At 40.9% G+C, this 27,952-nt stretch overlaps 1 protein-coding gene across 4 annotated transcripts in view; it reads right to left on the reverse strand.

Moving 5' to 3' along the window:
* The window catches only part of MTMR1 (myotubularin related protein 1), a 51,831-nt gene that overhangs the window by 22,748 nt on the left and 1,131 nt on the right, over positions 1–27,952 (reverse strand). The window contains exons 2-12 of one of the 4 annotated variants that reach the window (XM_080991119.1): positions 21,251–21,356; positions 18,395–18,418; positions 14,543–14,593; positions 9,308–9,383; positions 6,282–6,376; positions 5,951–6,058; positions 5,543–5,641; positions 4,677–4,760; positions 3,630–3,779; positions 1,899–2,087; positions 846–1,031 (exon numbers count right to left, since the gene is read on the reverse strand). In XM_080991119.1, the coding sequence (XP_080847245.1) occupies positions 846–1,031; positions 1,899–2,087; positions 3,630–3,779; positions 4,677–4,760; positions 5,543–5,641; positions 5,951–6,058; positions 6,282–6,376; positions 9,308–9,383; positions 14,543–14,593; positions 18,395–18,418; positions 21,251–21,356 (1,168 nt within the window). The remainder of the gene's footprint in view (positions 1–845; positions 1,032–1,898; positions 2,088–3,629; positions 3,780–4,676; positions 4,761–5,542; positions 5,642–5,950; positions 6,059–6,281; positions 6,377–9,307; positions 9,384–14,542; positions 14,594–18,394; positions 18,419–21,250; positions 21,357–27,952) is intronic. The other 3 variants (XM_080991121.1, XM_080991120.1, XM_080991122.1) reach the window with 3 other exon arrangements.

Consider the following 27,952-nt stretch of genomic DNA (forward strand, 5'->3'; position numbering starts at 1 on the left):
AACATTTATGAAACACTCAACTGTCTAAAAGAGCTGTGCAAACTCTAAATGTGGTGAGGCTTCCAACTGCAATTAAGTCAGCCGTTCATGGCTAAACTTAATTCTCTCCTCTTAGGCAAAGATCACAAGATGACCTGGCTGGTAGCCAGATTCTGCACCCAGATTTGTAGGCACAGATCATCCTCTAGAATAAAATAACTTACTAGGGAAAAGCTAAAGTCACCCTTTGGGGCGCCTCAGGATCAATTTTTATGGTAGCCCAAATCTCAGTTGTATGGGTGTATGTATATATTTCAATTTTAACTCATGAGCCATTGCTGCAATCTGCTCCAATTGTATATTTTATCTTCATGAACGCTGTCATTATTGTGTTATGCGAGCTTGTCTTTGACCATAATAAATTATCTATCTACATGGCTTTGTAATTTTGTCCAGGGAAGGGAGGGAGCGGGCAGGTGTTATTTGTTATCCTATTGCCAAGGCCAAGAATCCCAAAACTTGAGCTGAATTAGGTGTAGGGTAAGTAGTCGTCAGTTCCTCTGTCCTACAGTAGAAAGGCATAGCCCATACCTAGTCAAACTGTAAAAAAAATGGGTTACAAATGTTTTAAACAGCGTTAAGTACATAAAAAAATAAATAAGGATTGCTTCTACTGGAGTCTATAATACACACTAACAGCATATAGCAGTAGTTTTATATAATCTGAAAAACCCAGATTCTGAAGAATCAAGGCATTTCCCCTTTTCAGATTATATAGAGAAGTGACAAAAGAATAGCACATGGAGAAAGATTTTAACATTTTAAAGCAAAAAACCCACAATTTATATTTTCAACAAGTCAATTACCCGTATGTATTCCAGCCAGTGTGTACTCTCCACATTGGACAGCCATCGAGATTCATCAATGGTAGGGTAAACGATTTCCTTCAGTTTACGCAGTGATTCTCTCATTACATGGATGTTTGGAATTTCCAAGAAAACCAACTCCACATTTGGGTAGGCACTTTCACTTTCATAGCCGCCACCTTTCGTCTGAAAATACATTTTAAGTAATTTAAATGTATCTCTAAGATTTAAGATTTCTTGAATGCCCACCAGGGAGAAAAAGCTAACTGGCAAGCATGAAGGAAAGGGCTCTCTCAACAGTGGCCTCACACTTACGGAATTCTATTTCAAGGGAGATGTGCATGGCCCCTTCTTTATGGGCCTTTATTTACTTCTTCAAATATTTATGTACCACTATATCATAAAAAAGAAAAATACCAAAGAAGTTTGCAGCAATAATACATAAAATAAAAACCACATAAAAGATTAAAAACAGGTGTCAAATACTCATTATGGAAATAAGTATTCTTAAATTGCCTGCATTGGCCTGGCAAAATAGAAAGGTTTTGGTGGGATTTAAGAGATATATCTGTTTCAAATTGTTTTTTCTTGCGGTTTTCTTAAGATATTATGGTTATGCTGGCATAAACCAGGGCTGAAATAGCATTAAAATGTTTTAGTTAGCTCTAATGGTATTTTAATTTATTATTATTATTATTGCTATTATTGCTCATTCTTATGAATTATGATTGTTGTATTAATATTGGTATTCAAATTTTAAATATATTTTTCATGTTTGTATCTTTGATCGTGTATGTTGTATTTTATCTTTTATGGAAGATGCCCTGTGAGAGTTTAGTGCTAAAAGAGTGGCCTTAAAATATTTTAGATAAAAAAGGTAATTTCAACATTTTAAAATTTAAGTATTTCAGAGCGATATTGAACTAAGTCATACTCAGAATAGACCCACTTAAGTCCATTAATTTCAGCTGCCCTACTCCAAAGTGTGACTTGGTTGGATGTCACTTTGAATTTTAAATAAATGTATATGTTTTCCCCTTATGCTAGTTCTACCTTATTCGTATCTGCAACACTGTTCTGTCTAGCATCAAAGATGAAGAGCTTATGGGACTGAGCATTGGCATCCATAATCGTCTGCAAATATTTCTCATCTTCTTTGCATCGCTTGTCATTTGGGCCCACTAGAGGTTGGCTGCAACGTGTGATGGTGGCCTGGCTTTCAGGGTGGATCCAGGATAACACCTAGGTTAAGGGGAAAATATATATACACCAATGTATATGCAGTAGAAACAACTGCAGAAGTCATATTAGCAACAGGTGTAACATCATAAGAAGACAGAGAATAAAGGTTCAAAAATCAAAAGACACACATATTTTTTTACATGGCCATCAAAACTAATAATACAGTTCTGCATGAAGTTTCCTGACAATAGCAAACCACCTTTGGAACTGATAGTACTTTCAAAAGTGTTTTTGCAATTCAGCATAGCTTGCCTGCTGCTTGCCTGCTGTTTGATTCCCCCTTCCCCAAGACACACACAATTCTCTCAAGGGAACTTAATGGCTAGGCACGGGCGCAGTGGTGTCGCAAGGTGGGGGGGGGTTCGCCCCGGGTGCCATGTCTGGAGGGGTGACAAGAAGGTATCCTGTGGGGTGCTCGCCCCATGGTGCACTGGCGTGAGCGGCCATCACACAGCCACAGCCGCATGTGGAAGATCCTCCGTTCGTGGCTGCACTGTCCGTACGGTGCTGGGGCCATGACAAACCACTACGTACAACACATTTGCGGTGTCACACACATGCGCTGTACATAGTGGTTTGCTGCCAGAGCCGCCCAAGCACCGTACGAACAGCAGTAGGATCCCTCCGTCACTGCTACAGCCGCAAGTGGAGGATTCCTCCACCACCACTGCAGCTGCAAGCACAGGATCCTGCCACCGTCCGTACAGTGCTCAGGTGGCGCCAGTGGCAAACCACTATGTACAACACATGCGCAGTGTCACATGAACGCGCTGTATGTAGGGATGCCGCACATGCGCCCTACATAGCGATGCAACGTGTGTGCAGCTGGCAGTTTGCCCCACCCCGGGTGTCGGTTAGCCTTCAATCGTCCCTGCATGGGCGTAAGGGTAGCCTGGTCCCAAGTTATTTAAGGGTTTGTAAACAATCAACACTACCATGCATCTTATCCTGGAGCAGAGAGGCAGCCAATGGACCTACTTCAACTAAAGCATAGTATGTTGAATGAATATACCTCACAGAAGTATTTTGCACTAACTTCCAGACTAATCTTGAGGATAACCCCACAGAGTGAATTGCAATAATCAAGTCTTGAAGTTACCAGTGAATGGGACCATGGAGTGGATCATTAACCCCCTACAAAATTATTTCCCATACCATTACTGCTTATTGTCTAAACACAGAATGACAATCTTCAGAAAATGGCTTTTCACAATAGGAATAATTTTGATTTCTGTTAGTCCCAATTCTGACATCAAATATTATTCTTCGCACAGACTGCTGAAGTGCAGTCCAACTGATTTTTGAACCTATGAAGTAGATTTTATGTGATCTTCCCACCACATTTTGCACAGACAGAATATAAGTGCCTTTTTACACTTGGGTTCCCAGCTTAGGACTGTTTCTTGTTTTCCTTTTTAGTTCACATAGTCTTCCTTCCAATAGAGAACTGAGCAACTAGTTTTGGAGCTCTCAGATTAGGTGTCAAGCTGCATCATAACCCATACACCAGCAATTGTTTTCTAACTCAGGACTTTTACTTACTGGAACTCTGCCTTTTGCCCGAAATGCTGCTACTCTGGAGAGATCATCATCTTTTACACTAGCTGGCACAACAAGAACAGCAGGGTATGTGTCACAGAATTCATATGTGCTGTTGATTTTGGATATTTTCCAACTCTCATTGGGTAAGCCCTGCATAGAAGCAAAACAATGTTTTAAGGAGTCAAGGTTTACCCATCTGATTTCAGGGTCCCCAAAAATTAAACCTAAAACGTTTAATTTAAACCTAAAACATTTAATTAAACCTAAAACATTACAATTATATTGTAACTAATTTTTATTTTTATTTTACAAGGCTTCTGAAGGTTATAGAAAACCAGTATTAGTCCTGAATGCATGAGTAGATCTTAGTTCAAAGTCTGAAAGGGGCAGAGCTCTGCTGCATCTCCACAAACTACTTGCTTGCTACAGATGGACATATAACAGCTAAAGGGAAATTTAAACACAATCCTGGCATATTGGTTTGTTATGTAAAAGGAGGTGCCAGAATTTGCTTATTTTCCTCTTTCCTTTTTTGATCATGTAGCTGTACCTTCACCTTTACCTACTGTATATAGTAACTCACACTAAATGCATTAACAGACAGGCAATATGTGAATACAGTAAATAAGAACAAGGCGACATGCACTCCCCCCCACTAACTGCTCTCGAGGCCAGGGCCTATATGCATATTAAGGTGCACACAAATATTGATTCACAATTAGCAGGAGGAGTAAGCATGAGTCTACATATCTTGTGGCACACCACACAGAGGACATGCAGTGTGAGGTCATGCAGGAAGTGGCTGCATTACTGGATGTGGGGCATTAACATGTGTAGTTCCACTCTCTAGTCCAACTATTATGTCCAGGAAAACAATGGGGAAAATGGCATGGTTCTTGACTTTTCAGTGTCCATCTAGTATCGGCAATGTGCCGACAAATTTTTAAGTACTTGACTTAGTCTTTTAGATCTTCCACAAATGGATATTCAGGCAAAATAGAAAACAATGCAAATTATTTTTTAAAAGTGAATATTGTCATTACCTACCTGCCTCTTGTATTCTGCCACTGGATCATAAACTTTCCAGCCATTAACAGGAAATTTCTCTTTATAGGTGAATGCAAAGAGTGGCTAAATGCAGTGAAACAAAAGCATACATTACTACTATTTAATTACACTATTTCTCTCTTCATTTCTTAAGAGTTCAGAAGAGCATTTTACACTGAGATTAAAACTCAGTAAAAACATTCTTTATAAATATCAACAATCTTAATTTCATCAACTCTGCCAAGTGCATGTGGCTAGCAACAATAGAGAAGAATGATACATTCACTTCCACACAATGGAGTGTGCCTCCAGAGGTGAAACCAAACCACTGGAGAATCACAGTGCCTGCAGTGGCTATGATCTCTCCAAGGTGCAAGCCTGGGCAGTGTGTATGGAGGTCCTAGGCTGCCCAGATGACAAGGCCCCCCTCTCAACCTCACTGATGTACTCCAGAGAAAAGCAGAGGAATACGTTTGGCACCAGTCTGGCTGTAGGTGTTGCTGGAAGGAGGCGTACAAGATGCCATCCAACCATCTTAGGGACTCCACTCTGGATTTGTGTGGGGGTTACTCCTTTTAATTTTCTTCTCTCAAAGATGCCCCACAAGGTGGTGGGTATGGATTTAGACCCAACAAAATTAATGAACATGACAAAGTTAGGTCTATTAATTTCAACGGGTCTACTCTGAGTAAAACTTATTTGAATACTGATGTAAGTTCTTTTAACTACACTACTAAGAAGAGTGAGAATCATATTGATTTTTTAAATTCTTAAGCACCACAATACTATATTTAGATTCCTCCCACTATATAGTTTGAAGAGTGAACCAATGCTGAGGGTATAGAACTCCTAATTGTAATACTTACAAGCCCATGAGAAAGAGGAAATGCTCGGTTAATAAGGTTTTGAAAAATCTCCAGTCTATGTTCTTCCTGTTTATAGGCAAGCCGCAAGTTTCTCATATCCTGTGAAAAGATATCTTAAGGTTTGGTATGTTAAGTGAAAAATTACAGCAGTTACAAACATTATTCAAAAGATTTTTTTGCACTGAATAGTGGTACTAAGGAACCTCCTCTTTTAATCCAGGTTTATCTGAAAATTAATAAAAACCTGTTCTAAACTTTAGGTCTTAGGACCAGTTACACCAGTGCATTCACAACAGCCATAAGAAATAAGCAAGTAACAGCGTCTTATATATCTAAGATATATCACTGGGATTCCACAATGAAATTAAAGCACAATTTAAGTACACTTCTGCAAAATTAAACTGATACCTTGCAAACAATTTCTATTCCACAAGAGTTGTCTCCATGGCTCTGCACTCCAATCTTTTCAACTCTGGCCATCACTCCAAGAGGCACATCAAGAACAAAATGTGGATCCTGAAATTTGAAGAAAAAGTAAACACCACGTTTCTTTATTGCAGGTGTGAGGAAATATGTAATATTCTGTTTGAGATAAAAATATACAATTATATTAGGCCACATAAAGCTGAAACAGTACTTTATGCTTAGTTTATACATGTGTCAGTTTCTGAAAAGGAATGCACAGGAATAAGGCTGTAGAAGAAAGATGCATGACGTGCAATAAGAAAAAAGGGCTCACCCTCTCAACATTCTTGAAATACATTTTGAAATCTGTCACTGATAATGTACCACTGATGGCTCCAATAAATGGGCAGATATACATGACGTCTTTAGCTGGAAAAAATAAGACACTTTATTAGTACTAAAAATTGAACTATAGGATTATTTTTATTATGTATGAACACAGGCAAAATACCTGATGCAAAAAACTTCTACTAATAAATGCCTTTTTGAGGCTGGAATTTACACATGGAATGAATTGAGTTTATACAGCCAATTATTTCAGTTTTTAAAAATAATGCCTATTTCATAGCACTTCAAAAGTAGGCATTTTCATAACTGAAAAAATAAAAATTTACAAAAGCCTAGCAAGTTATGGGTCACCTGTAAAATACTTGATGATTACAAAAAATAAGAATACCATCTAGGACATTAAAAATGTTTTTAAGGACACAATTTTTTATTTTAAGTTGATAGTTTTGTACAGTCATCTACATTTTCAGTAATAAACGCCACTGCACAATCCTACTTTGAGGGTGCCTTACAGTGCAATCCTGAATAGGTATACTCAGAAGGCTTCTGATTGCAATGGAACTTACTCCCACTTAAGAATATACTGAATTGCAGTCCCACTGTCTGCCATAGTGTGCATACTTCCCTACTAATATCTTCAGAATCCAGAACTTTGGAAGCTAAAATCAGAACTACAGTGGTACCTCAGGTGACAGACACTTCAGGTTACATGTTTTCGGGTTGCGCACCACGCCGAACCCGGAAGTACCGGAACAGGTCACTTCCGGGTTTCGGCGCTCGCGCATGCGCAGAAACGCTAAATCGCACTTTGCGCCATGTGCAGAAGCGCCAAATTGCAACTTGCATGTACGCAGACGCGGCGCTGCAGGTTGCGAATGCTGCGGGTTGCAAACATGCCTCCCGCACGGATCACGTTTGCAACCTGGGGTTCCACTGTATAAGGCATATTTATGGCGGTAGCAGAGAAGAACTGGGTACACTTTGGACAAACAATGTCATAAATTTCAAAATGACCAACACATAAGCTTGGCAAATCAAACATGACATTTAACAGAACCTTTATAACTACATCTCATTCACTGAAAGCCGAACTTTTGGCAACTGAGGGAACCATTCTATTCCTCCCAACAATGACAACGACATTTAGAAGCAGATCTGAAAGTTCTGTGAATTAGTCACATGGAAGAACTTATCTTGCAGGCAAATGAGCAGACATCAAATCTGGCTTTCCACTTCACAGCCCAGATACAGATTCAAGACAGCACCTTATGAATAAAATATGACCTAACAATTTCATTTTGCACTAAAGCAATACCGAGAGTTATGCTAAAAAGGTTCTGTGATACATGGTGGCAAAACATACGATTACGCACTCTCCACTCCCCCTAGCAGTGAGAAGTCCAGGGTCAAAGCCGAGGTTTAGTTTTCTTTGGGTGAGCCCAGCCACCACAGTTTTATTATGCTTTCATAATATTTACTTTATTTTCGGACCCCTTTCTCTTCAGCCAGGCCAGAACGGCAGAAGGTTGGAGGACACAGAGGCACAGATTACATCATCCCTCCTCCACCAGCCCACTTTGCAGAAGGCATTCCCCCCCCCCCCATCTTGCTGCAAGGTTAGCAACCTGCGCTTCATGTTGGAAATGGAGAAAGAATCTTCTGTTGCCAGCATGGAAATTCAGGCTAAGAAAAAACATTGCAACTAATAACTTTTGTGGGCTTACCTACACGGCAGGTAAGATATTCTTGGAAGCAAGCAAGCAGAAAAATGGGCATGCATTGATTCCACACCAGAGTCCCTAAATTGTATCCAAGGCTGCTTCCATGTACTCTCTGCCTTATCAGTCTCAAAAGCCAAGACCTGTCAAATGTTCCCCCTCTAAATATTTCACTTTTAAGTACTGAAATCCTCGGCAGCCTGGAAGATAGGTATCTAAAGGACTGCTTTCTCTAAACAAAACCTGCACATCAATTAAGTTCTACCTTAGAGATCCTTCTGTGAGAGCCTCTGCCTTCAAATACTAGGCAGAGGGCTACCAAAATGAGTGTTTTTTCCACAAGTAATTCCCAAAGTATTGAACTCCATTCCCAGCTATGTTTGCCTGCAATCTTCTCTGTTGCTTTACTGTTCCTTGCTTTTTATTATATTTTATTCTAATTTTTCTATTGCTTTGGGACTAGTTTGGAGGGTAAAATACTTTAAATCAAATAAATAATGTACAGAGTGCTGTGAGCATTCAGAGCACATCACATACTCACACATATACCCCTACTGCACATGGGGGAGAAGATACAGTGGTCTGAGTATGATCATGAACATAATGTCAAGTTATGGTTTGTATTAAAAGTGAAGGAGCAAATTGCAATGAAATTAATGAAAGGAGGTAGGCAGCATGGAAGCCTGAGGCATCTTGCTTCGATAGTTTAGAAAGTTTATAAGATCATGAAAATTATGTGTGAACCAATCCAATCCTTAGGAACACTCCAAACCTTTATTCCAAAGAAGGGGCGTGTTGAGGGGGAGAATATGTTGTATGCCATCCAATCTAGACCACTAGCATTCTACTCCAAAGGGCTGTGATATTATCACAATGGAAAAAATAAAACTTGAAGAAAAAGTACTTGAAGCTGCATAGAAAAATTGAGTACCCAAGTACTTGACACATCAGTCTCACAACTACTAATTTCTGAGCTAATTTATAGTTTATTAAAATTATTCTCAGATATGCTTGCCTTTTGTGCTTAGCATCTCCTATGGCCTAACTCAGGTATAAAGGCCGAAATAAATAAATAAATTGTCCAGTAGCACCTTAGAGACCAACTAAGTTTGTTCTGGGTATAAACTTTCGTGTGCATGCACACTTCTTCAGATACCAGGTATAAAGGATTAAGGATCCAGAATAAAAACTGATCAGTGTAATAATTCTGAAATATATAAAACCAAATGAGTAGCTTTCATTTTGTGTTTGGCCACAAACAACAATGTTCTCAGCCACTCAGTGCTCCACTTACCAATAGCTTTAATTGATTCTCCAGGAAAAAGTGGAGCCTCTTCCATCTGGGCGAGCTTGTTTCCATCCCTCAGTGCCTGGCAGAAATCCAATGCTAAATGTAAATCTTACATTCCATCTGCAGAGCTTAAACATCAACAACAACCACAAGGTGCTTTTGCTAGGAGGTTACTGTAGCAATACAAAAGATAGTGATTTCTTTTCAAAGCAGAGTTCTTTAACGTTAGGGGCTGGTGTGAATGTACACATAATTGAAGTTAAAGAAATCAGGGGTGAATTATTCTCCTTCCCCCATCCCTTCCAACTTGGATGCAAAATCCCCCTCTCCTTTGCTGAAATGTGGTGTTTCATCAACAACTGCTAATCAACGTAACCAGTTTTCATCTACCCAGGATCTGAAAACAGCTTGGAGGCCTGTTTAATCAGGAACCCTGGTAAAGACTTAAGTATAGTTACTATTGCTGCAAAAGTGATGGGAGAGGGTGAAATTAGTTCCCAAGATACAAAAGGTAGAGAGGGAGAGGGAGATACACTGTGGTCTGTCCCTGATCTCTTAACCATGGATTAAGAGAATCTGCTCAGATTTTATGAAGCATTACTGGATTTACAGAATAAACAGTGTCAATATTTACAATATGGATTAGTAGCGAAGCATTCACACAAAGGTAAGACCAACTACACAAAGGTAAGACCAACTATTCCAATTAGCACATACAAGACACACAAAAATTCGGCAAATATTGTAAGTTGTTGGGTATTTTGACATACAGCTCCCAAAGTATTTCGCAGTGTTATTTTTTATACATATGGCTGATCAAATGTTTTCAAAGTTTTTTTCTCACTTTTTAGTTACTCAATGCTTTTTAAGTTTGTTTTTCAGATCCTGCCCTGTGTCATATTTCCCCCCTGCTAATGGAGGCTCACAGGCTCACAATCATTTGGCTAAAATTTTACATAAGAAAAGCAAATATCAAGTTGCAATAACTAGATACTGCACTTTCATAATACATTTTTTTAATGTACACAACAGGTATGCAGTATGTAAATATACATATTTGTATGTAATGTGAGTGACCATTTAGTCCATTAGCAATGCCAGCTAGCTTTATTATGGAAACTAACTGTGCAAGAGAAGGTCTGTTTGTGAAGCAGACTATATATCTGGTCCATAGACCAATATCTAGAGAATAAAGTATTCCCCAGAAAGAAAAGCAGGTTGACTAGCTATACAGAACTGAAGCACATCAGATAACTCTGGAAGCTTTAATAAAGAAATATTTTACTGAACATTTGTTCTAGTCCATTTTATTTTCTGCAGTTTGATGGTGCAGCCTGCTTTTATTCTCCATTTTTAAAACACTCCACAGCTTTGCCCTGCCACAGCTCTTGCTGAACAGAGCTGATTGAGCTGTTCAGCTTTTTGCTCTGCTTGCTTAAAATTGTGCTTCATGACCACAGCAGTATTTACTGAACCGAGGATAGTGGGAGAGAGCCGTTCAAGTGGCCCTCAGGAGTCAATTCAAGGAACAATGGATGGTCTCCCCACAGTGGCAGTCCTCTGTGGCAAAGGAGGATTTCCTTCAGCTCAGGGGCCTCAAGTGTCCCTTATGCAAGCACCAAAAGCATTCCAAATTAATCTCTAGCCATCTCCCACTGAAAATCAATCAGCATCTTGATGAAATACCAGTTGTGCACATGTAGGTCTGACTAAGGCATTTACAAGAACTGAAGATTCAGTAAGTCAGATTATGAACAATTTTTCACCACATAAAACCACTGTGCCATAATAAGCAGATCACCCAAATGGCTTGATGTTTTAATCAAACTACACATGATGCAATAACTCTATGTCCATACTTTTAGATCATGCTCATGGCTTGAGTTCACCCCTGACTGGTACTATTTTGGGGGAGAAATATAGTGTGGACTGTTCATGCCCAGATATTTTTTTGAGATCACAATGTATTTCCTTGTAATGTTCAGAATAAAATTTGCAACATTTTAAGTTCTGGCATGTACAAACATCCAGTCAATTTAAAAATAAATGCTCGCAGAGGTCTACCACAACTTCTGCTGCATTTCTGATTTACAGGTCAGGATTAATACTGCAATCCTTCCAACAGTTGCCTTCCCATATGTCCAAATGATGTTCACAGAACTAGTGTTTGTTTCTGTGCAATACTGCTCTAGCGGAAGTGTGGTGGAATTATTTTTTTAAAAGCAATTGGCCAATTTATCACTTGACATTAACAGATTTTGATGTGAAATACTAATATGACATCTGGCATACTATGATTTATACTCCTTATCCTACATACAATATTAACTGGTGTAATTAACTTACTGATTCATTAACTGCATATTTAAAATGTAGACTTTAATAAGTTTTTAATTACAAACACTCACCACTAAATCATATTCAGTTCCACTGGTCTTGTAAATTTTGTGCCTCACTTCACTCACAGAATTCATTTAAGATTTGTTTCAAAATAACATATTATTCCAAGTCCAATAATTTGTATTTTTTTGTCATTCTGATGTTTGTTGTACCATGGATCCATCTCTGTATGGACATTTATTAGTTTTTTATATGTTTTATTTATTTAAATGGTATAAATCAATAAAATCATATAATAATTGAAAATCATAAAATGTCACCTATATTGATATTGTAATATTTTAAGCAGCACCTTAATGGTTAAAGGGTAACTCCCTAAACTATTTTTAGTCAACGCTATTTATTTGATATAAAAATTCTTTTTGTGAACTTGAACAATACTCAACTATATATATATATTTATACAATCAAGCAATCCATGTTTGGACTTTATGACCAAGATGCAAGTAACTGCTTAATCAGATCTTCATGACCAAGGGGATTTTGACCTTGAGTTAAGGGGAAGAGCCATAGCTCAGTGGTAGAGCATCTGCTTTGCATGCAGAAGATCCCAGGTTCAATCCCCAGCAATTCCAGGTAAGGCAAGGCAAGGCAAGGAGAGCTGCTGCCAGTCATTGTAGACAATGCTGAGCCAGATGGACCAATGGTCTGACTCCATATAAGGAAGCTTCCTATTTTCTTGAACAGTAGCCCTCCCCACCTCCCCCTGGCAAACTGCTTTTGCAATCAGAGGGACTTCAAGAAGCAAAACATGGCAAGAAAGGAAGAGGGTTCCAGCTCTTTCAATTATAAAAAGAGTCAAAAGCACATGTCCAAGCTGTTACACATACTCTCGGCTAATATACTGAAATAAGGAGTGCTTCGTTTTACTTCTATCTGAATTTACCATTCTTGTTTACACTGAAGTAGTTTCACATTAATAGGTTACTTAAAAAGCATTCAGAAATTGTGACTTCCCACTCTTGCCTACTTTCACAACAGCTGGAAAGCACAGGGATGCCGTGTACCCACAGCCCACACTGTCAAGCTGCTGTTGCCAAGTGCAATGAGAGGAAGGAAGGAGTCCTCTGGAGTGCAGATGTTGCACAGCTGCAATGGTCGCAAACCTATGCCATCACTGGACTGTGCTTGTTACTGAAAGCTACTGGACAGCAGCAGAGCTCAACTTTATCCCTCACTTGCAACTCAGAGAAAATGGCCTTCCTTCTGAATGTGCCTTAAATGCTAAAAGTCTTGTGACCATCCCTATCAGGCATTCAATGAGCTAAGTATCAATCTTACTCTGACTCCTAGTGTGGACCTTACACGTGTTCCTATTGTGAGTCACCTACACTGGGGGAGGGGGGCAGCAGCGTAGCTGGCCACTCAAGACACCCAGGGTGATGTGTGCGCCCTTCACCTGGGGGCGGGGCAAGCAGGAGCAGGGCACACTGCGCCTCACCGCCACCTCCCTCTCAGCTGTAGGGCAGCTGAGGGAGAGGCAGCAGGTTGAAGCAAGACCACACTGCCATTTTGGGCAGCATGGACCTTGCACACAGTTCCCCCGGCACCTCAATCTCAGTCGCCTTACAGCTGAGGGGGAAGTGGTGGGCAGATGCAACCCCCATGCTGCTGTTTCAGGCAGTGCGGAGCCTGCGGGCACCCAAGCCAACGCATTACTTCCAGAAGAGATGCATGGCTCAGGCGCACTGAAGGCCCTGCAGTAAGTGCCGCCTCCCACAGTGTGGCGCCCAGTGCCCCCCGCCCCCCTAGCTACACCTCTGAGGTGAGGGAAATATGGCCTAGGTCAACAGGTGCCAAATACAGATGGGAGCAGGACCCTAGGTTACCAATCCAAAGCCTGATGCAATGGGGCATGTCGGCAATGGTCTTTAAATATGTGCTTTTTACAAGGAGCAGCCTGCATTGATCACTTGGAATGACTGTGTTCTGCATACCACTGGAAGTGATACGCCTATGGCCTCACTTCTAGTACATTTTAAAAGTAATCAAAGGAACTGTACATATTTACCAATGCTTATGGGAAAACCATAGATATAATCTGCTATGTGCCTCAAGACAATGGCACTGCTCTAATCTACCCCCTAGCTTCAATGGACATTTAGCTATGAGTATGTGTTATACAGGAGGGACCCGGGTGGCGCTGTGGGTAAAAGCTCAGTGCCTAGGACTTGCCGATCGAAAGGTCGGCGGTTCGAATCCCCGCAGCGGGGTGCGTTCCCGTCGCTCGGTCCCAGCGCCTGCCAACCTAGCAGTTCGAAAGCACCCCCGGGTGCAAGTAGATAAATAGGGACCGCTTACTAGCAGGAAGGTAAACGGCGTTCCGTGTGCTGCGCTGGCTCGCCAGATGCAGCTTGTCACGCTGGCCACGTGACCCGGAAGTGTCTGCGGACAGCGCTGGCTCCCGGCCTCTAGAGTGAGATGAGCGCATAACCCTAGAGTCTGGCAAGACTGGCCTGTACGGGCAGGGGTACCTTTACCTTTATGTGTTATACATCCTCAATTCAAATGAGAGAGCTTCAGAGAAGTATTAATTTTCACAAGTGGGGGAGGATTTAGGGGAGTGTGTGACTGATTCACCTGCACTGCGCACCAAACCAAGAGGGCACTGCAATGGAAGGTGAGAGGTGGGGGGGCACCAAACTGTGGCATCGCAAAGGGTGCTGCTGAAATTTTAAAGCCCAAAGTCCACCACTGTTCACAAGCACTGAAAAACAGTTTTTAAACTATTCTCGAACTTCTGAAGAGTAGGTAACAAAAATGAGAATTTTCACAACTCCAACATTCACAGTGACATTCTATAGAGTTAGTGAACAAAAGATGAGTAAAACTTGCCACCTGATCAACTTCTGCGTCAGAAGGATAGCCATTGTGTCCATCCTGAATCTCCTGAATAGCATGATGCAGCAGTGGGCAAGCAGAAGTAAGAGAAAAAACATGCACATAACAGGTGAAAGGAGAGAATTTTAAAAACAGAGACAGTAGATACTCCAAAAGAAATGTATTCGGTAAGCTTTTCCATTCCTTGCAAAAATCAAATAGGTCAAGCAGAGACTTTAGCACCTATTAGATCCAGTCATGGTTTGTTTTTTTAAATATTGGGATGATCTGGAATATGAACATTCCTGTTCTTCCAAACGTAAGTCCAGGTACCAAAGAACACAAAGTATGTACTGTCTTTTCTTTTCTTTTCTTTTCTTTTTTTGAAACAAGCAATCTTTAAAATAGCAAAGACAAAATGCAGAGTATAAAGTAGGCCACATGCTTGACATAAAAGAAGGAATTGATTATAGACCAATGAGAGAATCCATGCAGTTATTTAAAGATAAAACAATTAAATATTTGTATCCTCAATAGAGATATTAAGACAGTTGAAGTACTGCTAAGAACTTAATGGTCCCATCTGCAGATCTGCCCATTACCACAAACCCTGATACTATGTTGTTATTGCTGCTGGATATGCCAGCAAGACACTTTAGAATCAGGTTTAACCATTTCTGATCATTTGTTTCTTAAGATTTTGTTGCATGAAATATTTTTCCACACACCAGCTGGATCAGCAAGAACATAATTCATCAAAATATATAAAGGTCCATTTCTTTGCATTTCTTCCTTCTCCAGACAAAACTTTAAGGAGGTGCTTTCTGAAGTATTTGCATTTCAGAGACTTCACTGGAGACCATGATATTTTTACAACATTTGCTTTGTATAGAGACAGCTGATTAACAGCTTCCTTTATGAGATTGCTTTTAAGCCCAGGTGAGTTCCAGGTCACAACTGTTGAATGGGAGGAATTATTATTTGAACAGGCAACATCTTGTGTTCAAACCTCAAAAGCTGAATTTAATGCAGCTCTATAAATTTGGCCCCAAAAGTTACTAGCCTACAAATTTTTTACTTGCCTGCTTTTTAGTCATAAAAAAGACAGATATGGACAGAGCACTCCATCTCTCCTTTGCCAGCCCTACTCACAAGTAAAAATCAGGCTAGTAGTAAAAAGGCTGTAAACTGGAATGCAGCAGGCTGGTGTAGGAGGCATTCTGCTTGGTTTCTATGCTGACTGAGCAGGAAGAGACTTTGTGTTCTGTATGTTCAACACAGAAACACAGCAGACTGGTGGGGGGACAGAGTCAAGCTTGCATACTTGATTTTTATGCTGGCTTCATCCCCTTGTGTTTCCAGCAGAAGAGTGCAGCAGCCTGGTAATAAAGACATGAATCACTGCCCCTTCACCACAGGCCAATACTGTTTCTGATTCTGACATATCCAGCAAAAAATAAAAAATAAAAATACAGTGGGCTAGCAGAGGAGAGATGGGTCAGTCTGCCCTTCCTCTGTCAGCATGATTGGTTTCTGTACTGGCTATGGAGTAGCAGCCAGAATGCAAGCAGAACAAGCTGGCAGAGGAGGAACAGAATGATCTCCACCACCAGCAGTAGCCCACCTACATGGAATTCCATAAGCTTTCTCTCAGTCACCTGGCTTGCTGCCAAACATAATGTGCAAACATGGCCCGAGCCCAGCAAGGTAGCACCTTGCTGGGCCAAGTTTTGAAGCAACTGCGTAAGTTCTACAATACTCTTTTTTAATAATTCCTATTAAACCATAAAATAATGTTCAGTTGACCTAAAATATGCTAGTAGCTAAAGATAATTAAGATTTCCAACATTTTTATAATTTCCATTTATAAAGAGAAGAATGATACTTTGAATCAAATTTCCCCCACATCAGGAATATTGCTGAAGAATACAGATGCACTTGCATCGTACTGCAGGAAGAATTCTGGCAGTCCCAGATATTATTATTTTTTAGTTTTGAACAAGAAGATGCAGATGCAAAGATCAGGAAGAGAAGGCTAAAGCAATGCAATCTGGAAAAGAACTACCAAAAAGCTTAGCAAGAAAAAAATTGCACATAATTTTAACTGTAACCATTTTTACCTTGTCCTTAGATTTATGTGTATCACTATTCAATAGATAATAGTTTGATAAAATTATACGTAAGCATTCTGGGAGTCTAGAGAGCAGGATAAAAAATGCTGTATTTTAAGCCTTTTTTGTAAAAGGCAGGTAGTAACCCACTGTTCCTCTTTTTGAGGAGCAGCCTAAATCAAGATTTACCTTCCACTTCCTCCCATTCTATGACTGGATAGTGGCTGGAGGGAAACTAAAGTTATGCCCCAGATGCTTCATTGGCCTCTAACATTCTATTGTCCTTTGAAAGCATCACCAACATCCAAAGAATGTGCCTCTGCCAAACAAAACAATACAGAAGAGGGATGCCAGGACCAGCAAGAAATGAGACTAGGATTTCAATGGAAGCAGACCTATGCTATGCTAGCCTTCCAAATAAGTCCTCAAAGGTTGCTAGATCAGGAATATTAGCTCTTTATGGCACACTATTGTATAGAATTGGGTGGGGAAGCCAACTGCATCAGTTTTAAACAGCCAGCCTGCCAGTTCCCCTAGAAATTATTTTCACTCACCACTGGAGACTGGGTAATTGGCTGTTCTATGCGCTATCTCAGGAGCAAAGCAAAGGAGTGGGAGGAATATTTTCACCTGGGGGTGGGAGGGATGCACTAGATTCTAGAATAGGCAAAGGCAATCTCCAGCCTGAAGGCAGAATTAGGCCTACCAAGAGTCCTAATCTGGCCCAAGAGGTATAAAGCAGGCTGCAAAGGAACAATCGGGAGTGTTAGAATATAGTCCTGATTGTTCCCCTGCAAGCAGAGCATTTTCAATTTGGTGCTCAATGCAACCCCTGCAGAGATTGGCTCCATCTGGGAACTCCCAATCTAGAGCTCCCAAGGAGTCAATCCCTTCTGCAAATGGGGTTTGCATACTTCCTTGGATGACATAGCTCAATTCAAGCTATACCAACAAACGGATATTTTTGTTTTGCACCCGGGCTTGACCTCAGGAAATGGGAGCATGCTAGATGTGTGTTCCTAACTTTTTCCTTTGAAGCTAAATCACCTGATGTCATGGTGACATTAAGTGATGGGGGAGCTCAGGATCCAACTGTTCCTCAGCCCTGATTTGAAACTTCATTTGCTGATTTGAAACTGAAGGCAACAAAAAAACAAATACATGTTTTTTTAATATCCAGAATGAACACTGGATGACACATTTTAGCAATTATGGGACAAAGATGTATGTCATTGCAGCAGTGCCTAACTTGGATCACAGATTTAGAATTTTCCACTAAGAGTCTTGCCAATATGGGAATGCGTGCATAAACACAAGCATTGATTGAAATCTTATTTAAGTAGGATAGACTAAAATGTATTGTTTGTTCTTTGGTTCCTTCAAATATCTGTAGCACACAGAAAACATTAACACTGGTAATACAGTACTCTGTGCTCCAAAACATGTAAGCATCAGTTGAGGGGGCCTATTTGTCAGAATTAATGTAATAAAACTTAAATTAGTACCATGCATTTCCAACATAACTTAAATATACTGCACTCTCACACACTGGTTTTTACTGCTCATGACAACACTGTAATGTACATAAAACATTTCTATGGCAAACAAGCTGTTGCACTGCATAGCAAGATGGCCCGACTGGTTTAAACCGACCATTTATGAAGTAAAGAAGAACACTTAGCACACTGGATTCTCAACACAGCACAAAAACACAAAACAGGTAAAAGGCTGACTTGCCAATAGCCACATTTATTCTTACCCTTACAGTAGGCCTCCTGTATACCTGTTAGTTAAAATACAGATATTATCCAACAAGTCACGTATTCAAATCCTACATTTGGGAAATACCACCTACAGGCCCATATTACTAGAAGCATACCAATGACCATGCTATTCTTTACATGCTCACTTGTGACACAGTTAAATAGAAATGAATCATGAGGCCCTATGTATCCATGATGATAGGGTAAGCAAAACAAATCAATACACTTCCAAGGTTGGTGCAGTATGGTGGGCTGAATAAACAAACCCAAAGGGTGGAATATTCTGGCAGCAGATCTTGTAATACTGCTTAAGGAACCATCAAGATCGCACAATTGTTTGTCTGATGTTTAAAAAGATTTTAATTTGTGACAGGAAAAAAAAGGTATTGGTGATACGCAATACTAGTCTATTCACAGAAGATGTATTAAAGTTAATGGATATGACTAACTTAGATACATTAATTTCAGTGGGTCTACTCCAAGTAGGCCTTAACTGAATGCAACCTTCACACTTTAACAAGAGCATGTGTTTCCACTGCTTCTACATGCATTAAAAAAATATGGAGCCGAAATAGGCTTCACCTATAATTCGATCAAGGGCAGTTAACCTTTATTTGGCCCAAGGATGACATTGAATGTAGAAAACCTTCTGGAGATCACAAACCCTGATGGATGTGGCCACCTTAAACACACACACATGCCATAACCCCACACATCAGAGCTACACCCTTCTTCAAAGTGCTTTGAAAAACAGAGTGGTCTTTGAGGTGGGGGGCGGGAGAGTGTGTGCAATGTGGTTTCCCTCCCCATGTGCAAGTTTCCTCTGCAGTGCCCAGTGCTGCAATTGGAAAGAGGCAGGGTTACAGAGAGAAAATTCAGGTCAGCAAAGGACCTGTGACCACCATCACTGCTAGGTAATCAAAGTGCTCTGGAATAAGGAAGGAGTGCTCGAATCTGTTAGTGACATTAGCAGGAAGAGGAGAGGTGCTTCATTCAGTCCTCCTGCTGCTGTTACTCTGCAAAAAAATTGTTTGGGGGCTGGCAGGCCAGAGGAAAATACTGGGTGGGCCAATTCAACCTGCTACGGGGGCGGGGATGACAGTTCACCATCCCTAAATTAAATAATAATGTGCAAGCTTTGTGTACCTATGCTTACCTGACAACAGATTGTATCTCAGCTTGATACAATTTAAATTTACTCCTGAAAATTTCTTAGAAGTGAATATATATCATACCATAAATAATGTGTCCTTTATTTTTGTCCACTTTAGCCTTTTTAAATAATCAGAAACAAATGTCTCCTTCTAGCCACCTTATAGGTAGGCCTCGAGCACCCAAGCTGGCAGTGCATAGTCCCTACCAAAAGTTAGAGCAAGAAAGATGAAAAGGAAGGAGACAGTCATGCTCTGTGTGGGCCCAAGATATTCTTTAAGACCCATGGCGGAAGGAATCAAATGATAAAAATCACAGGGACAACATGGCTGTCCAAACCAAGAAGAAAAAATGTGGGTCAAAACACCATCAACTTAGCCAACAAATAATCACAAAACGGATGACCTAATAATAATAACTAGAGGCGTGCTTTCGCTAATGGGGCCTCTTGCTGCTGCTGCTGCTGCTGCTGCTGCGCCGCAGGCACACGATTTCCATTCTCATCCTGGGGCAAAGTTCTCAACTTGAGGTAACTCTTCCAGGTTAATGGAGTATGTAACCTGAAGCGTTTGTAACCTGAGACGTTTGTAACTTGAGGTACCACTGTATAGTCAACACACATTGGGTTTAATGGCAGGTGGAATTGCCAAGGTCTTTCTTCCTAGATGTCTGCCATCTTTCCACTCCCTTTTTTTAATAAAAAAATGGTAAGTGCATAAAGCTGAATGTGCAAAAGTTAAAGGCACATAAGCTGTGAGATACTTGTACTTATTCCAGATACACCTGGCATTAGCAATTTGCCCCAGTACAAGAGCACTGACTGTTAAGTGGCTCAATCATCTATACCTGAAGGTGCTGACTTTAAAAGATTCCTCTCTTTTCAAACGTGTGTGATATTTGCCAAAAACAGAGATATGTTAAAATAAATTCTCTGTTCTTGAGGACTGCACCAGAATTCCCCAGTACATTGAATCCAAGCTCTAAAAACTCAGACTCCACAGGTAACGTACAATAGCTGTAATGCCAAAATTGCCACATTCATTTATCCAAGGCAGCAGCTGTGGTCCAGAGAAAGCATTACATTTTGCTGCCACATGTTACAGAAGTTCCAAGTACAAAATTCTGACTGCTTCTATAGAGAAAAACACACAAGAGGAGAATTTTAAAAATAGAATCTGATCAAGCATGCTTCAACAGATTCATCTCTAGGTATAGGAACAATCTATTTCCTATTCACGGGAGTTTAAAGAGTTTCCTACTTCTAGAGAGAATCTACTGCCTTTTGAATCCACAAAACACTGGTAAATGACTTAATTTGCTTGAAATGAAACAAGACAAATATTCATTTGGCTGCTTTACTTGAAGAATGCATGGCAATTTGCTTGCTTTTTAAAATCAAAAAGCAAAGGTGAAAGATGAAATAAAAGTATTTTCTCACAATCAATCACACTGAAGACCCAAACTAAGTGGCAATTTTAGATTTCAAATGGCACTAACACAAAAAAAGTAACAGTTTATCAGATCTAACTGCTTCACATATAAAATCTTACCCTTTCATGTTATCATCTTAACCCTTTTCTCAGATGACAGAAAGATACATTTTTTGTTTTTGCTCTCCATTCCCTTGCATATCTTATTTGGGGTAAGGACTGATGTGGCACCATATACATAAATTAAAAGAATGAATAACTAAGACTTACCCGGTACTCTCTGGATACACTGTCTGAGGGCACAGAACCTGAAATCTGACTAGAAATTGTAGCAGCAATGAGTTGCTTGCACCATTCAACGTGTGATCCTGTGGGGCTACAAGAACAGAATATATAACAAGTTACTTAGCAGAAGATTCTTACTTTATAAATAACTACTGAACATTTCGATTCTGCATTAATCGTTTAATTCAGATGATCCTTCAAACCATGGTTTTACAGATTAGAAATGAACAGCACATTTGCATGACCACTCTCTGCCCCCTCATGTACAGATTCCCTTCTCTATTTCCATGTTTCCTTGACAGTAACATCCAAAAGGGAAAGACTATAGTTAGCACTAGCTGCAAAAGAAAGATTTTGAAAATGCACTTCAAACCATGTTTTCAAAATACTGTAGTAGTCTGGAAGTTAGCCTCAAACATATTTTGCCCAACAGACATTACAGCAAGCCAATGCTTGAAGTGAGTAGGAAACCATCCCACTTATAAAGCAGATCTAAAACGTTTTCTCGTCTTTTCAAGTGATGTAATTAAATGTGGCCTTATTTATATTAAATCATCCTGAGACTTCCGGGTTGGCGCCATCGCCGAATGGCGGACTCCCTCCGAGCTCCGGAGGGAGCCTGCTCGGCAGGGGCTGGGTCCTACCGCACCGGCGATGCGGGGACCCTTAAAAACCACGGCCACGAGGGCCGTGGACATGGAGACTCGGCTGGCACCGTCAGCGCCCTCCCGACTCGTGAAGGAGCCTTTTTAAAGGCTACGGATCGGGTGCCGGGGAGAAGCGTGGTGCTTTGAGTCCTCTGCTATCCCTGCCGAGCGCAGCCGCATGCCATCCGGCGGAGAGCGCTGACTTCTTCCATTGAAAATTCGGACTTTTTAACAACAACCCGTGAGTAATCTGGAAACTGGGTTTAAAAGGAGGAAAAAAAGAATTTCCTTTTGATTTGGACACGAGCGGGGGGGGATCCAAAAAGGAAGTCAGTCCCCCCCCCCCTATTGTAAACCTTCTAAGACAAGGACGGGGAAACCAAGGTCCAAAAAGATTTGTATTGCTGATAAAAACTAAGAATTCCACGATGGGAAATTATAAGAACTGTGCTGGAGGACGAATTGAGGGAGAAGAAACGTAACCCCCCCCCCCTGGGAACCGGGGTGATTGAAGAGAGAGCCTGGTGAAAAGAGTCGGAGATTTTGACAGCTGTTAAAGTAGCTGTCAAAGTCGGAAAGCAGAGAGGATTTTATTATGAGAACTTTGCTGGCTAAATTTGTTATAATTTGCTACAACTTTTTAAAACCTGGATACAAAATGGCGAAAACATGGATAACAATCGGACTTTTGGACTAGAGAAAACAAAGTTACAACAATCCCCCTAGAGGAGTTTCGGGACATTACAAAGATGGTCGTAAGTGGAAAAATACCATTGGAATTTTATAGAACTGGTTATCTTCTGGGAAAGCTGCAAAACGGAAATAATATTTTGTCTACAGGGTGTACAGCTAAAGGAGACAATAGAATTTTCTATTGAAGAAAGGAAGGGACTGAACGCAAGTTTTTGTTCCTGAATAACAATAATCCCTGCAGACTTACTAAGCTTCTGAATTAGAACGTTGCAGCAGCGGAACAAGAGGAAACTGGACTACAATTTGGAAAGAACAATGGGGGGAGCTTTATTAAAGATCTGAAGTTAAGTGTTTTAAAAAATAATTATGAAAGGAAAAAAACAAAAACAAAAAAAACCAGCAAGGAGTTGGGGGAAAATAGGCGATTTATGGATTGTAAGAATTCCAGGCGGATAACATGGTTTGGCGGTCAGGGGGAAATTAAACCGGGGACAGAGGGGGAGAACTAAAATCCAAAGGCTTGTCAATTTCTTTTTTTTGAACTGGTTTTGTTTTATCTATTATATCTTTTATTTCTTATTTCTGATATTTCTATTATGTGGGGTGTCCTTATTATTAAAAAAAAAAAGGGAAATTGTGGAATAAAAATGGGGTGGGCCCTGGGAAAGAAATTTTTGGCTTTTTATCAAGGGTATTGATGAGGAGTGTAGAAATTTTAAATTCGAACAATGGTCTAAACAAATTATGTTTTTAATCAGAATTGAGAGCTTGTGGAGCCAACAATATGAAACAGGAATATGATAGGGGTGGGGGAAGGGGGGAGTCCCAGAAAGTGGATATATGAAAATAAGGTTCTGAATGTATTTTAACTTTTTACTTTCTGTATTTTTGAAAATTTTAATAAACATTATTTAAAAAAAAAAATTTATATTAAATCATCCTGCTTTTTCTTCTTGCTCTCCCATTTTGAGCACTCCTTATAATAACCCAGAAATGGGGAAACTGGTGTATGTGAAGGCAGAGGCAATTTTTGAAGAAGTACCGTATTTTTCGCCCTATAGGGCGCACCGGCCCATAGGACGCACTTATTTTTTGGGGGGAGGGGAAATAAAGGGGGAAATAATATTTTCCCCCCGAGCCCCAAAGAGCAAAGAAGCCATGACAGCGAACGGGATAGATCCCGCTAGCTGTCTTGGCTTCGTTTTTAGCCTCGGGGCTGGGGGTCCGGGAGCGAAGGCGAGGTTGCGCTCAACCTCGCCATCGCTCCCGGAGCTTGCCGGGCTAGGGAAGCCCGAGCTTCCCCCGACCCCAGCCCCCAGAACGGGTCCGGGAGTGATGGCGAGGTTGCGCTCAACCTTGCCATCGCTCCTGGAGCTTGCTGCTATCCAAAGCCCGGGGAGCGCGGCGCTGTAGCCCGCTGCGCACCTCGGGCTTAGGGCAGCTATCCGCTAGCCTGCGGCGCCCGGCAGGAACTCCCGCCGGGCTCCGCAGGCTTGCGGATAGCTGCCCTAAGCCCGGGGTGCGCAGTGCTGCGCTCCCCGGACTTCGGGCTGCAAGCACCTTTCCGCAAGCCTTCGGAGCCCACGGGAGTTCCCGCTGGGCTCCGCAGGCTTGCGGATAGCTCCCTGAAGCCTGCATTCGCCCCATAGGACGCACACACATTTCCCCTTCATTTTTGAAGGGGGAAAAGTGCGTCCTATAGGACGAAAAATATGGTATTTTAAAACATTAGTTAATTTTTCTATTGAGCAGACAAAAACAATTAACAAAAACAAACTGTGCAAAGAATAATACTAGGAAAGTCTTCTGACTTGAAAAAATAACTGGACAACAAGAGGAGAAAACTGATATCTGTTTAAGCACGAACATTTGTAACTAGAAGCATACAGATTATAGACCAAGTAGGTTTTTAGGGTTAGCAAATCCCAGGATTTTAACTGGATGACCCATTAAGTCTTAGCAAGAGGTTCTTTCTTCAAGAATGCCTAAACACTCAGGAAAAACACGAAAACAATTTCCTGAAACAGCCTGAAGTGGTTTGGCATCAAAAACTGAGAAGACTGCCAGATTCTGGGAAGTGATGTGGGAATTTGAGATATGCTACAACCAGTTTCAGCTAGTGAAATATTGAAGGGAATGGAGACAATGTATTTTCAGTAACTTATTCTATGGAAAACAAACTTTCATCAACCTAATGAAAGTCCACAATAAAGGGCAGGTTATATAAATGAGTCAATGTTGTTGAGAGTTGTACTAGAACTGGGGAAATCAAATTTCAAATTCATGAGGCTGATGTGGGGTGGATTTTTCCCTGAACTTTATTTCTCTTTTTTAAAAAATATGTCTCATTGGTTCATTAGTAACAATGAATGCAAATATATTAAGCAAGCTGAGCAAAATGTCAAGGTTGTATTTGTTTCTCAGGTGATTGTCCCTAGTAAGTATGTGACACATTGTGAGAGGTTAAATACTTCTGGGATATGGACAATTTTTTTAAAACTTGGGATACTTTCTGTTAGCTCAATTAAAAAATACAACTAAATTACACATATTAAATTAGATCAGTCTGGATTAGAAAAATTTTCTGATGCAATTTGAAAATATTCTGATATAAGTTACCCAACGGAAATTTTTCAAATTATAAATTTTATGGAGAACTTGCACACCACTCCCCACTTCCTTTCTGCTCCCTCATCCCCTAGTGCCTATGCCTCAGGTGTGTGGGACCTCATGCCTGCATGCCAAAAGTGGCCCTCCAGACCTCTCTATTTGGTCCTAAGAACACTTCCCAAGGCCCATCTCCTCTTCTCTGTCTACTCCACCTCTATTTAGCCCTTCCTGTGTTGCTTCTCAATGTCTATTTTAGAGTAAGTCCCTTGGGTTTGGGACTTAAACCATTTTTTAAAAAAAACAACAACACCATGTACGTCAATATTGTTATATAAATAAATAACACTATTTGGAGGGGAGTTGTGAGGAAAGGGGAGATGGAGGGACAGCAGTTTGCCTAAGGCTGCCTAATAATAAGTCCATAGCAGAGGCAGCATTTAAACTGGGGACTTCAGGGTTGGCAGCTCAGTTCCTTGTCACTATATTGCACTAGTTTATAGGATACACCATTTAATATCATCATACCCAATAGTGATTAATACATGTACTAAGCATTGTATCATTTTACTATTATTTTTAATAGTAAACTTCCAAATGACTTCTAGGCAGTTTATAAAACATAAGAACCAACTACACAATACCGTTAAGATAAAGAATAATTAAAAGTACACAGTAATTAAAATAAACAATCAAATAATCCCATTAAAACAGGAGGATCAGTTCAAGAAATCACAGAAACAGCCTTTTAATTCATATTGCTACATATGAATCCTCTGGTATGTCAGCAGGGAGTGCATGCCACAACACTGGTGCCTGCACAATTCCCACCAAAGTGATGACCAGCTTTTGAAATTAATAGGTTATTTAGTAGTATGCAGTAGCCAAGCATCTCTCTGTGTGTCTCTCTCTCTCACAGAGACTCATGTGGAAGTTGGAATGGCACCAGATCCCTTGAAACCACTATCAGCTGCTCAGGAGAGCTCTTCTAAAGCCCTTCTGGGCCTGATTATAGAAGCATAAAACTGTAAAGTTGGAAGGGACCCCAAGGGTCATCTAGTCCAACCCTTTGCAATGCAGGAACTAAAGCATCCATGACAGATGGCTACCCAACCTCTGCTAAAAAACCTCTAATGAAGGAGGGTCTACCATTAGCTCACTTCTCTCATTCAATCTCATGAAGTGCTGGAGGGTGCATTTATCACTAGCCTCCACAAAGCAGGATGTGTCAAGTTTGGCTATTTTCATGTGTATATCCACAACCACACATACACACACACACACACAAATTCTATGTGGGGTTTGGCAAAACATTTGATGAGACTCTGTAGCGCTTCCTTGGAGTGTGCTGTCAAGGCTGTTATCTGCAAACATAAGGACCCACCACACTTTTTTCTTGGCCCCTGCCACTCCTGGAATGGATGTGCACCCTGTCTTCAGCTGAAGGCATATGAGCAACAGGGAGAAGAATGTGCCAAAGAGAATTGGGGCGAGAACACAGCCCTGTTTCACATTGCTCTTTTTAGAGAAGGCGTCAGAAGCTGTCATACTGGACATTGATGCACGCTTTCATTGAAGGACACAATCATCTTGTGGAGGTAGGCATCTAGTCACATTGTGTATCCACAGCAGTGACCAGAGGAGGAATCCTCTGGCAAAAGCACAGAGAGAAGAAATGCCATGGTGCACCTGTAGCAGCAAAACTTCATCTGCCCCAGCTGCAACAAAACATATCTCTCCTGTATCAGACTCTACTGGCAGAGCAGGCACTATAACTCTCCAACTATTTGACTTCACCCTCAAAGGCACACTCTTCAACTGCCTTCCGAAACAGACGGATGCCAACAACTATACCTATACATATATACAGACATACACAGACATAGGTGCATACATGCATATAGTATACATATATAGTATACACACACAAATACACACTCTCTCTATATTATATATATTATACTTATTATTATTTATTTCTATACCACCCTCCATCCAAAGGATGACAGGGCAGATTATAATACAGTGGTACCTCTGGATGAGAACGGGATCCGTTCAGGAGCCCCGTTTGAATCCTGAAGGCGAACGCAACCCGCGACTGCGCGTGTCGCGATTCGCCGCTTCTGTGCATGTGTGTGACGTCATTTTGAGTGTCTGCGCATGCGAGAGTGGCGAAACCCGGAAGTAACGCGCTCCGTTACTTCCGGGTCGCTGCAGAGTGTAACCTAAAAATGCTCAACCTGAAGCACATTTACCTGAGGTATGACTGTATAAAAATGTAAAAATACATGTATAGTATACAGAGATCTTCTTCTTCTTCTCTGGCAATTGCTTGTAGCTGAGTAAGATTCTCTTCCATAAACATGGTTTTAAGGACGAGTCTGTAAGTGACTATGGAGCAGTGGCGTAGCGTGGGTTGTCAGCACCCGGGGCAAGGAAAGTAATTTGCGCCCCCTAACCCGTGGATTTGCGCCCCCTAACCCTAACCCCCAGATGTTGCGCCCGGTGCGGCCGGCCCCCCCTGCACCCCACACGCTATGCCACTGCTATGGAGGCCAGTTCTGCATCCACACGTCCTTTCAAAGCAGGGACATAAGTTTCCGGGTGGGAGTTGATCATGGTGAAGGTTTGCCAAACGCGCCTTCCTCTTGGCACCTTTCGTCCTGACTTCAAGCGTCTTCAAAGCCCATGGGCACCTTTGGAAAAGGCTGCTCTCCTATTGGAGTGCTTGCAGGCCAGC

Source organism: Podarcis pityusensis, assembly GCF_964106645.2.
Source record: "Podarcis pityusensis genome assembly, chromosome: Z".
Classification (NCBI taxonomy): Eukaryota; Metazoa; Chordata; class Lepidosauria; order Squamata; family Lacertidae; genus Podarcis; species Podarcis pityusensis.